This window comes from Anolis carolinensis, chromosome 5 (assembly GCF_035594765.1).
Source record: "Anolis carolinensis isolate JA03-04 chromosome 5, rAnoCar3.1.pri, whole genome shotgun sequence".
NCBI classification, from domain to species: domain Eukaryota; kingdom Metazoa; phylum Chordata; class Lepidosauria; order Squamata; family Dactyloidae; genus Anolis; species Anolis carolinensis.
In genome coordinates, this window is record NC_085845.1 from 187,164,352 (window position 1) to 187,179,011 (window position 14,660).

The 14,660-nt window shown below is 38.8% G+C and overlaps 2 protein-coding genes across 8 annotated transcripts in view; one reads left to right on the forward strand and one right to left on the reverse strand.

The window, feature by feature from the left end:
* The window catches only part of adipor2 (adiponectin receptor 2), a 33,758-nt gene extending 21,799 nt beyond the window's left edge, over positions 1-11,959 (forward strand). For all 4 annotated transcript variants that reach the window (XM_008110465.3, XM_062983112.1, XM_062983113.1 and 1 more), the window contains exons 3-8: positions 1,904-2,020; positions 3,664-3,835; positions 5,292-5,478; positions 6,674-6,861; positions 8,645-8,838; positions 9,466-11,959. In XM_008110465.3, coding sequence (XP_008108672.2) covers positions 1,904-2,020; positions 3,664-3,835; positions 5,292-5,478; positions 6,674-6,861; positions 8,645-8,838; positions 9,466-9,594 — 987 coding nt within the window. In that variant the 3' untranslated portion in view covers positions 9,595-11,959. The remainder of the gene's footprint in view (positions 1-1,903; positions 2,021-3,663; positions 3,836-5,291; positions 5,479-6,673; positions 6,862-8,644; positions 8,839-9,465) is intronic.
* The window catches only part of cacna2d4 (calcium voltage-gated channel auxiliary subunit alpha2delta 4), a 228,961-nt gene continuing 225,514 nt past the window's right edge, over positions 11,214-14,660 (reverse strand). For 3 of the 4 annotated variants that reach the window (XR_010006905.1, XR_010006902.1, XM_008110464.3), the window contains one exon: positions 11,214-14,149. Coding sequence is in view for 1 of the 4 variants with exons in the window: in XM_008110464.3 (XP_008108671.1) it covers positions 14,054-14,149 (96 nt within the window). In the remaining 3 variants the exon portion in view is untranslated. The remainder of the gene's footprint in view (positions 14,150-14,660) is intronic. The other variant, XR_010006904.1, reaches the window with a different exon arrangement.

Here is a 14,660-nt window from a genome sequence, read left to right on the forward strand (position 1 = left end):
CACATGAAAACTCATTTTTAACCTTTTTGATACTTAAGAAACTTTAAAACTTGAAAGAGAAGCTAGTAAAGAGTAGGTGTGGATCCCTATAACCTTGAAGACAAGAGAGGCTGCTCTCTTTTGTGTTTGAGATGAGAATAGTAATTAACTGCATCCAGATGGTATGTTTGCAGAGGGACATGTTACCCACTTCACCTCTATTGTGATGAGGCTGCAGAGTCCCATAGAGCTAGAACAAGCCCATGTAGTCATTTGGCAGTCACTCAAAATATCCTTGTGATCAATTAGATGAACAGCTTCCAGAGTCACGTTGTTGCTGCAAGATAATGGATTCTCTGTTACAGCTTTGGAACATTTCTAGCTCTATGAAAGTAGGCTGTGTTTCATTGCTATTGTTGTTCTTTCTTTCTAGAAATGGCAGTTTTTTGGCCAAGAAAACAGGATATATATGATATATCTGGTTATGATATCATAGCTATATGCCTAATGTAACAAAATTATCTCTGTTTTTTCCCTCGTAGTGTGGTCTTTAGTGGACAAAGGGCAGGAGCAACATGTCAGAACCTATGTTAAGAGCCAAGTTAGGTTTCTCTGATGTAAATGTATCCAAAATAATAGTTCTCTAAATATGATGAGCCTTTGAGTTTACTACTTAAATTATTTTGATGAATAAACATTTATATGTTTGCCTAATTAGTAATTATCATGAAAATAATATCATATTTGTATCTTAAAAAAACCTGGAATATTGATTGTTCCATTGGTTAAATATTCTACAACCTATTCCCCTGCTGGTTTATGGAAAAGTTGTTACTAAGGAACAGAAGACAATGAAATATTTAAAAAATTGTTATTACCAAGTTCTATTCTCTTATTGTAATTAGTTCTATTTGAATAAGTAATTGTGACCAGACTGCTGTGTGAGGAGTTTGTGTAGTATACATGCTCACATTTTCAACTTCTTTTTGCAAACCAGATGTGAGCCAGCAGTAACTAGGGAGGATGAGTGTTGGTATTGATGCACTTGTTCCTTATGACTTGGAGGCTGAAATGTTAAGTATAAGTTGAACTTCAAAAGATAGCATGGCTTGCACATTTAACTACAACTGGTGAGAATTAGAAGCCCCGCTAGGCTATGGAAACCCACTGGGTGACCTTTGGCAAGTCACATTATCTCAGTCTCAAAGGAAGGTAAAAGGCATTCTGAACAAATTTTGCAAAGAAAACTCCTCAGGGTTTTCTTAGGGTTGCAATAGAGCCACAATAAGATGGAAATATTAATGTTTATGCAACAACATCGTTTTGTGACCACATAGTTTGCATGTGGAAAGTTTCAGGTTGAATGCCTGGCATTTCATTTCATGGTTTCCAAATGGCTTGATGAAGGAAGACCTCTGTCTGGTATAAAATATGCTAGACAGTATTAGACTAGGTAGGCCAATGTGTAATGTGTACAATTTGAACTAGGCACTTTATACTCTATTTAAAAAACAAGCACACACATTTACCTTCCTAAACATTATTTTTTTTACTGAATTTCCCAAGTGAGAGGTGAATGCGCAAATTATATTTCGTTAGGATTTCTTCTCAAATAAGCAAATGCATCAGGTAATGGAATATTTTCATGTTGTGTACCTTTCTTTTGCTTTCATTTTAAAACTAACCCTATAATTTTCAGGGTTTTGTCTTCATTGGAAAACTTTGCAGCATGCATTGAGAGGAAGCTATGCCCTATTATGCCTCATCAGTCACAGATTTCTTCATCTGGCCAAATAATCTGTCTTTTGTGGATTCTCTCTGTGTGTATATTTATGCATCTTTTGCCTCGCATTCAATACTTACACTGTGTGTTGAGTCACTTAAACATGTTTTTGCTTAGTTGTCTTTACTTATTTTGTTTCAGCATTCTAATAAGGATGACGGCAACAGTCCAACTCAGGAAGATGAGGGCTTTATGGCGAGACTGCCTCTTCTCCAAGCACACCATGCCATGGAAAGAATGGAAGAGTTTGTATTTAAGGTAAGAGGCTGCAAAGCAGAATCCACCGTGCACTAGTGAATGTGAAGCAGCTGGTGGGCCTGTGACTAGCAGCCCATGCACTTTTGGCAACAAAAGAGCCAAGTCATACTGGGTGGCCGCCAAGGCATTTTCTTGTCTTGAGTGATTCTGTCACTGTGTGTGTGTACTGGGGGAAAGACTGTGGGCCTCCCATAATTGGATGAATTAAAAAGTTTAGCACGATAGGGATTACATGTTGAAATGTGGGATTAAACATGATGGTACAATTGTTGGGTCTCTTTTTGGAAACATCTGTAGAAGTCCAAGCAGAATAATACTCTCAGCTTCTAGTGTTTCTGGGTCAAAGAATTTTAATTTACAAGGTCATCTTTTTTCCACACTCTGTCTTTCAGGTCTTGCAAATCTTTGTTTTCGGATTACCATTTATCTCCTTTGTGTAGTAGCCTCATTGTATCCACTTTCCAAGTGGGGGAAAAGTAAATTCTAATGAAATTCCACCCTGGATAAATCTATTGTGATCTGTGTAAATATTACTGGTCTTGACTCTCCTTAGCTGACTTGTGGGGAATAGTTGATATTCGAATCTAGCTGCTGGTGCTAACTTCAACATTAGAACAAAGCACTCTGTTTTTGCTTAAATGATGTCTGTCCATCAGTAGAAAGGTGACTCTGGCAACCCAGGATTTCTAGTACACTTTATATAAAATAAGCTTCAGTTTAGGAAAGTTATGGTATGAGCTTTTTATTTGTGCCCATTCCTGAAATGGGGGAAAGTTTAACATAAACATTAGTAATGTTTTGAAGTTTAGCAAGAGGATTTGTAATAGGCATTTGGGTGGCTCTTGCAAATGAGTCACAAACTCCTCTACTTGCATACTGTAAGAGTTCTATCTGATCTGATTATCTTTGCTTTCATGTCCTAAGTGTGTACATACACTGTGAATCCTAATGATCAGGAATACATAGTAAAATGCATTAATATTTTGTGTTTAGACTTAAATCTTAGATATTTGCCTGTGAAATGGAATGTCTATTTCCTTTCCAACATGGCAGTGTTGTTTAATTAAGCAGGATTGTAACTCTGTACAGAAGTAAATTGATCCTGGGCTGACATTTATGTCACCACTAATCCAATTTAAATTGATAGTATAGGGATATGCAAAAGGTATGTCAGGATTTACTGATAGGTTTCTGGCAGATTTTCAGGGAATTGCCAAGCATTTCTAACTTAGTGGTAAAAAATAGCAGCTTTGCAACCCATGTCAGACTGTTGAAATGAAGAAAATTTGGAGGAAAATCAGGAAAGAACTTGAGCTCAGTTTTGTTACTGACGGTAGAGGCCTGGATGGGGATGCACTGTAAACTCATTGTGATTTAATTTTAAATGCACATTTATTCCAAAACCCTTTTCTGAACCACAAGTTTTCAAATACTGGTGGATCTTGGGTTTCTAGGAAAACACAAAATTTATCCTATAAGCTTGAAGTCTGTGTATTTGTATGTGGATAAACTCTTGTACTTGTGCCCTTTTGTCTTATTCTGGTGATATAAGTGAACAGAAAATAGGCCTGCATTTTGACGACTGTGTTCTTGCTGTGGTGGAGAAGGAAGATTTAACACATCTCATCATTGTTCCTTTTTAGGTATGGGAGGGCCGATGGCGTGTTATTCCCTTTGATGTCTTGCCTGATTGGCTAAAGGACAATGACTACCTGTTGCATGGGCACCGACCACCCATGCCCTCTTTCCGGGCTTGCTTCAAAAGCATATTCAGAATACATACAGAGACTGGCAACATCTGGACACACCTACTAGGTATCAAACTTCATATAAATGCTAAAAGTGTTCTTATCTTTTATGACTATCTAGCATATATACCCAGTGTTGCCTGGGGATGAATTTTCGAATTATATTTATTAGAAATACTAATTGCTAGTTTTTTGATTTTAGGGTTAGTTCAATCAGAGAGATGAGTCTATAATTTTTCATTATTCTTAAAAACTTTTGGAATGTGCACCATATATAATTGTCTGTGGGAATAACATAGACACCACAAGCAATTGTCTTACAGGACCATTGCTTTATCAGTGGTGATACAGAAGGTGGGGAGGGAAGGAAAGGGAAGAGAAGGAAAGGAAAGGAAAAAGGCCACTCCTTCATCTGTGAATGGGGCTGGCATTGCACCTGCTCTTCCTCTGTTCCGGTTGGGCCGAGCAGTAGACTCACAGAGTAAACTTCTTACCTCATAATGGCTGGTAGGAACATTTGGAGGGGATTTTGGGGACATGCAAGATTTGAGATGTCTGGGGATCATCAAGAGCCTGTGAGAAACCTTCCTCTTGGGAGATTTGGAAGAGGTTCCTGCCTGACCGAATTTTCGTGATTGGGGCCCTGGCCCCGAAGAGATGGGTGTTTATAGTTTAAACCCGGTCAGTATTTCAGTTTGGATAATGAAGGGTATGCGTACCAAATTCAGTCCAGATCCATCAAGTTATGTAGGAGCTTACAAATATACATCCATCCATACATACATACATACACACACACATACATACACACACACATATTTTCATTTTATGCTATGGATTTATGTATAGCTTTTGCATATGTAAATGTTTATGTGCTTTCTTTTAAAAAATATTTATAGATTTATCAATCAAAATGTATAAGTATACATCCTTTCCTCTTTTTACTATATCTTAGTCAAAAGAGTATACCCTATTTTATACAAATCAACAGTAAAAAAATCAAACAAAGCTTAAGTATACTTCTTATCTTGTTTTTAACTTTCTCGAGTTAAGCTTATACTACATATATCCATACTACACCTCTTTTATCTACTTATACATGTTTTATTTCTATATTATTATTATTATTATTATTATTATTATTATTATTCCTCCTTGCCCTCATTTTGCGCAACCACTTCATCTTTTTTCACAAGTCCAAATTTTCATTGCTTCTGTTGCTGGCTTGTATCCTCAATACATTTCCCAAAAATCTGTTTGTTTTGATATTCGCTTTTTAACGTTTATATCGCAAGTCAACTTGTCATTAATATCTATATTCCAAATTTCTCTGTACCATTCTTCTAATTGAATTTCCTTTCTTTCCAATTTTTTGCTATTAATAATTTTGCTGTTGTTAGTAGGTTAGAGACAAATGTAACAGTTTTCTCTAGAATATGATTATTCTTGTGTATTGCTTATCTTGAGTCCTCTTTGCCCTTTTACGGTGGGATTGCTCTTGTAACCTTGTTTTCTTTGCCCAGGTTGTGTTTTCTTTCTCTGTCTGGGAATCTTCTACATGTTCCGGCCAAACATGACTTTCGTAGCACCTTTGCAAGAGAAAGTGGTGGTTGGAGTGTTCTTCTTGGGAGCCATCCTCTGCCTCTCCTTCTCTTGGCTGTTTCACACAGTTTACTGCCATTCAGAAGGTGTCTCAAGGGTCTTCTCCAAGTAAGTGTCATAGACTCTCAGTGTGAGTTTTGAATCTGAAGATCTGCAATTGAAATCTCAGGAACTTATGATTGAGGGTTGGAGCTTAGAAGGTAAACAGCTTCCCAAAGGTATCCATCATGCCCGATTGTTGAAGGGGGTTCTTGTAAAGGTTGCTGATTGAGTATATGTGAGGCACTTTGGAAAATGCAATTTTCTTTTTTATTCATTCAAATAGACATACATTTGTGAGTGTTTGTTGCATACAGTGCAATACTTTCCAGTTATTAGTCTTCCTTAATGATTTCTCAGATAATATATTTTCTTTAAGGAGTCACAGTCTTCTATTTAAATAGTTCGTATAAAGGTACCATAGACTCCAAATTAATATCAGTTTCCTCCTTGTCTACAGTCTTACAGGTTCCCCTGTGTACATTTGTAAATGAATTTTACATTGATATATTGAATCGTTGGTTGCCATCCATTAAAGTCCTCTAAAGGTTCTTAAGAGTACAGTAATTTTATCACTTATCAGCAAATCTGTAATGTATTTTTCCCATTCTTCTAAGGGAGGTACCTTTTGAACATGCCCAATGAAGAACTAGAAAGGAAATTTGGAAAAATTTTGTTTTACATGATAGTGGCAGCTCGATTAGTATATGCCAGATATTGGAAAACCTCAGGAAAATGCAATTTTCAAAATGTTCAGTTGCTTGGCACCAAGGTGGAAAATGAATACAACATGACCCCTGTAGCTGCGAGACTGGTATTCATAGTTTCACCTACCTGCATCTGACAAAAAAATGTCCTCTCTACAAATTTCCTATGTTCTCTAGGCAGTTCTGTGGTGTGCTTTTGCCAGATGTTTACTATAAAGTCACACTGGAGCACCTCTCCAGGAATGTTCTAGTCCTCCAGGGTGGTTCTATGGTCCTCCAGGGTGATTCTACGGTCACTTCTGGCAGAAGTAATTTGTTTTAATAGGTTTTGCTATTACACACGGTTTCTTATTTACACAATAAGCTTGGGCATGTATCCCTGTGGATACAGGGGTTATACCGTGTTAATATAATCAGCCTTCCTACTGTAGTAATCTTGATTCATTCATTCACAGAGACCATTCCATGCTGTAGAAGTGGGCAGGTAGACAGATTGTTAGATAAGAATGGTGAAAAGCGGGAGCTTCCAGATTCATTTTTGTTTCCTTCTGTCTTAGGCTAGACTATTCTGGTATTGCTCTCCTCATTATGGGCAGCTTTGTCCCATGGCTGTACTACTCATTCTACTGCAACCCTCAGCCCTATTTTATCTACTTGATTGTGATCTGTGTTCTGGGCATCGCAGCCATTATAGTTTCCCAGTGGGACAGATTTGCTACACCTCAGTACCGAGGATTTCGAGCAGGTAAGATTCATAGTTTTGACATGGTTTACCACAGCTGCATATACAGGAAGTGGTTTTGTTTGAAAGTTTAATCAGTTGGTTTGGATTAAAATGCTAGACGTTGCCAGATGTTGTTATCTTTAAAATCCAGTTTTTCAACTAATGCTTGTGGGTCACGGGGGCAATTTTGCCCTGTTTTTGGCTGACCCAGGGCAGTTTTAAGGCCTGAAGAGATACTGTTTTCCAACAGGAATTGACGTAGGCATTGGAGTCAAAAATATTTTTTTACTTTTTGCATGAGTTTCCCAAATCCTAACAGTTGCCCAACCCTGGTATAGCAGAATTTTTGACATTAGTAAATTATTGATTCAATGTGAATGATTTTAGATTCAAAAGAGGTAGCTGTGTCTGTCATTTTGTGACGAAGTTTAGTGGCATCTTAAAGACAACCAAAAAAACCATGAGAATGTATATACAGTAGAGTCTCACTTATCCAATATAAAAGATTATGGAGGAACATAATACCTCCTGCTAAATTCATGTGGGAAAATGTGAATCCTGCTAGTGGTTTGGGATGTTTCAGGAAGCTCTAAATTACAATGCTGCAAATTACCTAATGAAAAGGTGTGTAGTAGGCAAATTATACTGGGAGAATTGCACAAATATTCAGCATTTTAATATCTATTGTGATTTCTCAGTTCAGATGCTGGAGTGAAACAGACAAGTGCCTTCAAAGTTTGTTTCCATGAATGACTACAGTTACTCTCTTTCTTTGAGAGTAGGATGTAAAGGCCTCTTATGGGTTACTGACAATAATTCTTTGTTTCCTGGCTTGTATTCAGTGTATTTATGAACTTAAGTGGTATAGTAAACTTGGGATAATTAAAGGCCAGTAATGTGCTGCGTGGTTTTTTTTGGGGGTTTTTTTTTGCAGTGCATGCATACAATTTTGCCTCACCTTGAAAAAAAAGAGAGGTGTCTGTTTAAAGAAATCATAGTTGGTTAATGTCTAATTTTTGCTGCTCTGGGTTATTACACTCATGTAAATAAAATTATTTTTGGGGAGAAAAAATACTTTGTGTTTAGGTAGTTATATATGTGCTGTATGATGCATAGACTGTGTTCCTGCATAATATTAAACCATGGCTTACTAGTACATGCATAGATTAAACTTAATTTATCAGTATGTGCATTCAACATTGAGCTTGCCCTCTGTGCCCATTTTCTCCTCCGTTGATATGATTATTAGTTTCCCTTCCTGCCGAATCTGGTTTGTTGTTTCGTGGCTTTAAAATAAACTTTAGTTAAAAACACTAGCTTCATAACTCAAGAATTAAAGTTGGCTTATAAACTGGTTCTAATTGGTTTTAAACAAACACACATGATGACTATAATGTGTCAGATTTAATGAAAATTTAAATTGCACTTTGCTCAAGTTGTTCTCTTCTTAGCTGTGCTGGAAGAGGAGGAGAAGAAGAGGGGGCACATTGTAGTGGTAGTAGCAAATCATGGCTGAACACTGTTAGGCCAATTTCTTTAAGGATTCAGTGCCTTTTGCTTGTGGTGGAAGGGAGAATATCTTTTCTGATCTGACGCCTACTATCCGTTTGATCAAGGCACCTCTTCAGCTGATCATAATTTTAATTTTGACTAGTAAATGTGGTCAGGTAAACAAACAAATGAAACCAAAAGCCCTCATTATTTTGCTTTGGGGTCCTTAGTATTGGCAGAGTGTCCTTATTTCTTCCCCTGGTTTTCTTGTCTCCATGGCTGAATCTGTCCAACTTCCTTTATTATCTTCTAGGTGTGTTTCTGGCTCTGGGCCTTAGTGGGGTCATTCCCACCCTGCATTTTGTCATCACAGAAGGGCTCCTCAAGGCTGCCACAATGGGACAGATAGGTTGGCTGGCACTCATGGCCTGCCTCTATATCACTGGCGCTGCACTGTATGCTGCTCGCATCCCGGAGAGATTCTTCCCGGGGAAGTGTGACATCTGGGTAAGTATGGCTGATAGGTGCCAGGTACACAACACAAAAAGGCACTCAAGCCACCCTTTACTGTCCCTGTGCAGTGATGGATCAAAACAGCTGTAGGTCTGTGACAGGCAACAGAAATAATACTACAGCTCTGAAAATGTCTCCCAACTGCTCAGTTTAAGTCAAAAGTGGAGCCTGGTTGTGTAGCTGCTAACACTGACCCCTAACAAAATGTGGCAGTCTTTTCGTGATATGCTTTGCAGCAGTGAAAAACATTTGCTCAGTTACTGTCTTGGCATATCTGGCCTGTGGAGGAACGGTGTACAACTGCAAAAACAACACTATTCTGATACAGAACTGATGAAGCTGTATGCACTTTTCCTGTTCTCCAGACAGTTATGCCAACTTGACCTAGGCTGGGAGGGTTTTAATGGCGCTCTTGACGCTTGCATGGGGAATCTGCATTGCTGTTTAGAAATCAAGCTGGTATCTTGTTTTTCTTTTTTTTCTTTTTTTTTGCAGGCCAGTACTATACTGTCACTGCTGCTACTAGTCTAAAGCACCATTATCCTGAGATGTTTTTTTTTAAAAAAGTAGGAGATGCTTGTTCTCTCCAGTGATCCACTTTTCTGCTTTCCTTTCCTATAGTTCCATTCCCATCAGCTCTTCCATGTGTTTGTAGTGGCTGGTGCTTTTGTGCACTTCCATGGTGTTTCCAACCTTCAGGAGTTCCGTTTCACCGTTGGGGGAGGCTGCTCAGAAGATGAGATGCTGTAGAACTGGTCCTATGTCAAGCATCATAACCAAAAGAAAATTGTGGGAGCAGTGAGGCAATGCCTTTCCTGGAGTGGTGTGGTAGCTTTTGTGGGGATTTGAACTATAAAATGGAAGAAAAATTCATACCTCAAGCATTGGAGTGAATTGATTCTGAAAATCTGGAAATTCTTAAATGCTTAACTTATTCTTTGGATCTACAGCCTAAGCTACAGAAAGTCCTTTCTTCAGCAGCTTCCATTCAATGCCATATTTATTTGTAGAAAACAAAAGAGGTTGTAATGGGGAGGTGGCTTAGTGATTTTTTTCCTTTAAAAAATCTAGCTTAAGACTTGTATCTTGTTCAGGTAAGTTGATTTTTAGATAATCTTTTGGGAGACAAAATGTATATAAGATTTCTAACTTTCTGTTTAATTGAAAAGTTTATATAAATGTTTTAAAAATTGGGGGTGGGGAGAGGAGAGGGTTTTGTATAGATTACAACATGCAATTGCCACACACTGTTTCAATTTTGCACTGACTTTTTAAGTGCAAGAAGGCCAGGTGAAACCCCTGTAGGGTCAGCATCAGGATCCGTAGGTTCTAGTGCTGGTGTATATATAAAACAGCTTACCCCAATAGGTTTTGTTTACACACAGGGTTGGGAGCAAATGGAAGCTTAACCATTTAATTAGGCTGCTTTTGGGGCCTCTGTGTGTTCTGATGGCAAAGGCAGAGGAGGCATTGGGCATCTGAGCTCATTCCCTTTCCAGGCAGATTTTTTGAGACCTTTGCTTTTTTGTGGAAGGTTTTTAGGTAATCTTTCTTTCAGCAGTCCTTTGCTGCTTTGAGATTCAGTGTGGTATATATGCTGACCTCATGGTAGGGTGTTGTTGGTGTTTCACCAGGGCCTGCTGTTCTCTATCCAAGTGTCAGACACCTTCCTTCTAAGTGAACATGTGAGAAATAGTCTCAAAGGGCCGAGAGGAATACACCAGAAAGATTTGTGCTTGAAGGAAGAGGACTGGTTGGCTGTTAACCTGTTTTGAATTATTGTAGGTGCTGCTGAATTACAATAGCACTAAGGTTGCCCATATTAAATCCACTTAACTCCATTTGGCCCCAGTGTAACACTGTCATTCCTCCTCTCCCTTTTGGTATATAGGACGGCCCTGTGCACTTCTTTTTAACAAAAGTAAAATTAAAAGCCCACAGAAGTGTTCTTGGATGCAAAAGATTTTCTCTTTGTTAAAATACTACACAAAGCCTAAATGAAATTTGTTGGTTCCTCCCAGTTTTTCTCTGAAAGCTTCACTAAAGTCAGAAGCACATCTGAAAAGAATTATTTACTAAGCAATACTCAGTCAGGCAAGTGAGAAGTATTTTTCCCATTTATAAGATGGTAGAATTGGTCACATTTTAAAACTACTTAGGATCATCACAACAAAAATCTTTCAGTCCCATCTGGAATGGAGGCTTCTAACTTTACTCCCTCAAAATAGATTTTTTGAAGTCTCTTAGACCTACAAGAGGTGCTTAATTGGTGCTTGTAGGCAACTTCCAAGTGTGCGTGCGTGTGTACGTGTGTGTTCTGGGTAGGATCACAATGTTGAATGCATGGACCAGAATGGTACTCAAATATGTTGGGGCTTTTTCTCCCCAAACCAAAAAAAAAACACAAAAAAAACCAACAAAAAACAAAAACCAGAAACAGTGTTAATTAAAACTCTTCAGTAAAATGGAGTGCAGTGATGACTATACCTCTCAAAGGGCTTATGTAGCCAATTGGTAGAAGGATGGCTTCCATAATGTTAGTTGAATACATATCAGATCCAGATCCAAACCTGCCTGTCTGAAAAGCACTTTTCACGTGTGTGCGTGTGAGGGGGAGGTACCTTTGTATGTACCAGCAAAAGCTGCATCTCCTTATTCTGGATCTTCTCATGTTCACTCCCATAAAAGGGGTTTTATAGCCTGGTCTGACAGCACATAACATGTACAAAAACACAACACCCCACTTGCTGTTCTTAATCCTCATTGGTTTCTGTTTAGGACATTTTGTGTCCCTATTTTTAAAAAATGCTTAGCTGTGCACTTTTCTGGGTGCTTGCTGAGACTTCTTCCCAGGTTGGCACCTGACTGCCTTATTCTCAGCAGCTGGAGGTTGGCTTGCTTTCTGTTTCTGTGTGTGCAGGTTTTCAGCATAATATAGTTGAGATTTTCAGCTCCCCCCATTAACTAGTGGCCTTGTTCAGTATTTTGTTTTTTAAAAATTGCTTACTGTTGGAGGCAACAAAGCACATCTTGGACTCTGAAGATTGGGGTCTCCAGGCAATGGGATCTCATTCCTTGTTGTATTATTAACTTCTAATAAAAAGAAGAAATGCAATGAAGGCTTGGTGTCTTTTTCTAGGATGGGGGTTGATATATTTGTCAATGTTATGGAGATGGGTAGATTAGTACATAAGTAACAGGGATGTTGCAGCATATGACTTGAACCTATAAAGAGTTCTATTATGTAAGCCATAGTGTGAATCATGTCCAACTACATCTAGGTAGAAATAATTTGTGATATAAACATCAGTGTTGTTCCATCCTTGGCTAAAGGTAAAGTCTTGAGACATATGTTACACCATCCATGAAATAAGACACGAAAGTTATAGTGAAAATGCTATATATTTTTTTAAAAAGCCATGTGACAATTTTTACAACCTCCCTCCCAAAGCCCAACAATTTCCTGTGCAGTCTTTTGGGGATTGAGATTCTCATGCCGTCAGCAAGTTTAAGCAAGCCATTCAGTTATTACTTTCTAGGAAATAGTCTCTTCTTATTCAGAGGATGAACAACTTTTGAGATTTTTATTATAAGAGTATCTGCTGTTTGGCTGTCCTAACTTTTGGTCAGTGACCCAGCACTGGCACTAAGACTCCTGAGAAGCAGATAAAATGAAAATCTGATTAAGATTTCCCTCACATCCTCTCATAAGGCAGAATGGCTTTCAAACGTTGAGAGAAATATCGTATGTTACTGTTACGTCACTCTAGGTGGCATCCTGTTCATTCCAACTAGAATAGACCCAATCAATAAACTGTTGAATGGTAAGTTAATATAGCGGTCAATCGCACTGATTGAATGAGTCTCCTCTGGTTAGGACTAACAACACGATTTAGGCCTTTGGGTGTTTGCAATCCCCTCCTTGAAAAGACTTTACAGTAGAAGGGCAAAACACAGCCTCTCCAGATTGCGAAGAACATTTATTCTGGCAAAAAAAATGACCCTCTTCCAGAAGCCTTCAGAAGTTTCAGTTCACATAAAGTTAGCAGAATTGCCCTTCTCCATGGAGCATTCCAAATCACCAGTTTTTCAAACCCTGAAGTGGTTTGGGTATTTCTGGATTTGTTCATCTCCTCCCCCTCCCCTCTTGGCATTTTGACAGTTTGTTACTCTCTAACAGATCCTACAGGAAGAAAAGTGCCGTACATGCCCATCCATGCAGTCTTCAGAATAAAATGGCCCCAAGAAGATGAGAATCTGGGATTAAATCTGGATCACATATGTTGACTTTCCTCCGATCTATTTTCAGATTGTTTCAAATGTCAAACCATTGTTAGTCCCCTAGTATAAGATTAGTATAACCACATTTAAAGCTGTTAATTGTGTGATCCATAGAATGGAAATTTCAACAGCTTAAAAGAAAGGGAACCCAACCAGTGTTGTATGACTACTGAAATTGAACTGAGGGTTTTTTTTATATACCATAATAGTATCTCTAAACATTCTATGCACATTGTATTTCAAAAGACCTGGAAAGAATCCCTTTTAGAGTGTCATAGAGCAAGCAGCTGAAATCATAGCGACCGATCACAAGGCTCCATAGTTGCAGAACCAGCACCTGCAGCAACTTCCTTCTGCTTTAAGGCTTGGCAACTGTTCTCCAGCTCTTTGATAACCACAGTGCAAATCCGTTGCTGGTTGCCAAATTGGACAATTTACTTTGGGAGCAAAATTGGTCCACTGCTTTCATCAGGGTAATAGTGCTGCTCAAACAAGTTGCATACATATAGCAGACAGCAGTATGAAATCTGTGACTCTTCTGTTGCAAGGAAAGCCACTGGACTATAAAGTAAATGGCAGAATAAAAATTCATCCATTCTGACAAGAGTTGGTAATCATCAGTGATTCTGTGTAAATGTCTCTATGCTGCTGAGGAAGGGATGGTCGTCTGTGGGCTAGATCATGTAGCAAGGTTGCAATGTTTGATCCAGTTGGCACAATGCCCTGATTAAAGTGCCATGCTTCTTGTAGTTGCCTCAGCAGCAAATGCAACACAAACTTTGAGAGGGCTATAACTCATAGAGTAAATGGGCCACTGCCATTTTGTCCTCAGCATACGTGCAATAACAATAAATACCCAAGTAGATTTCACTTTAAAATACCATGGTCTATGAGTTTTTGGCTCTGAATTGGGCTATGATGGATGCTGTCATCGCAGGAGAAGAGCTGTGGCTCCTAGAGGAAGGAGCAATAAGTTCAATGAAGCAGAAATCTCTGCTGCCCCTCCGCAGTCCTGTGCGTTTTCCTAAAAGATTCAGGGAAATAAAGATCATAGACTGGAATAATCTTGCATAACAAGGATAACCATGCCAGATAGCACCATAATACAGCAGTAGTAATGTACTTGCAGTGAGAAAGTGGAAGGCTTTCCTTTGCCTCAGGGCAGTGACTTGCCTAAGACCTGCTCCAATAGACAGCTGAACAGCTTGAACCCTGGATAGGAAGCTGGCCACAGAAAGCATCCAAGCATCAGGACCAGTATGCCTTCACACTAAGCTGCTTGTAGCATATGGCATGAAGGGCAGCATCCACAGGAAAACAACTGTAAGCTTCCTTACTATATAGGTCTTCACTTTATTTCCTTCTGAGGGGTGAACAGTTCTTACTGGGGCATAAGATACTGATACAACACCTCCATAACCTTGAATGAAAGAGACTGTTAACCAGTCAATGGGCTACATTCATCTTAGAGAGGTTGTAGCTATGAAGAAGCAAACTGCCCCCTTCACAAAAAGGTGTAATTATACTGGCCCTGG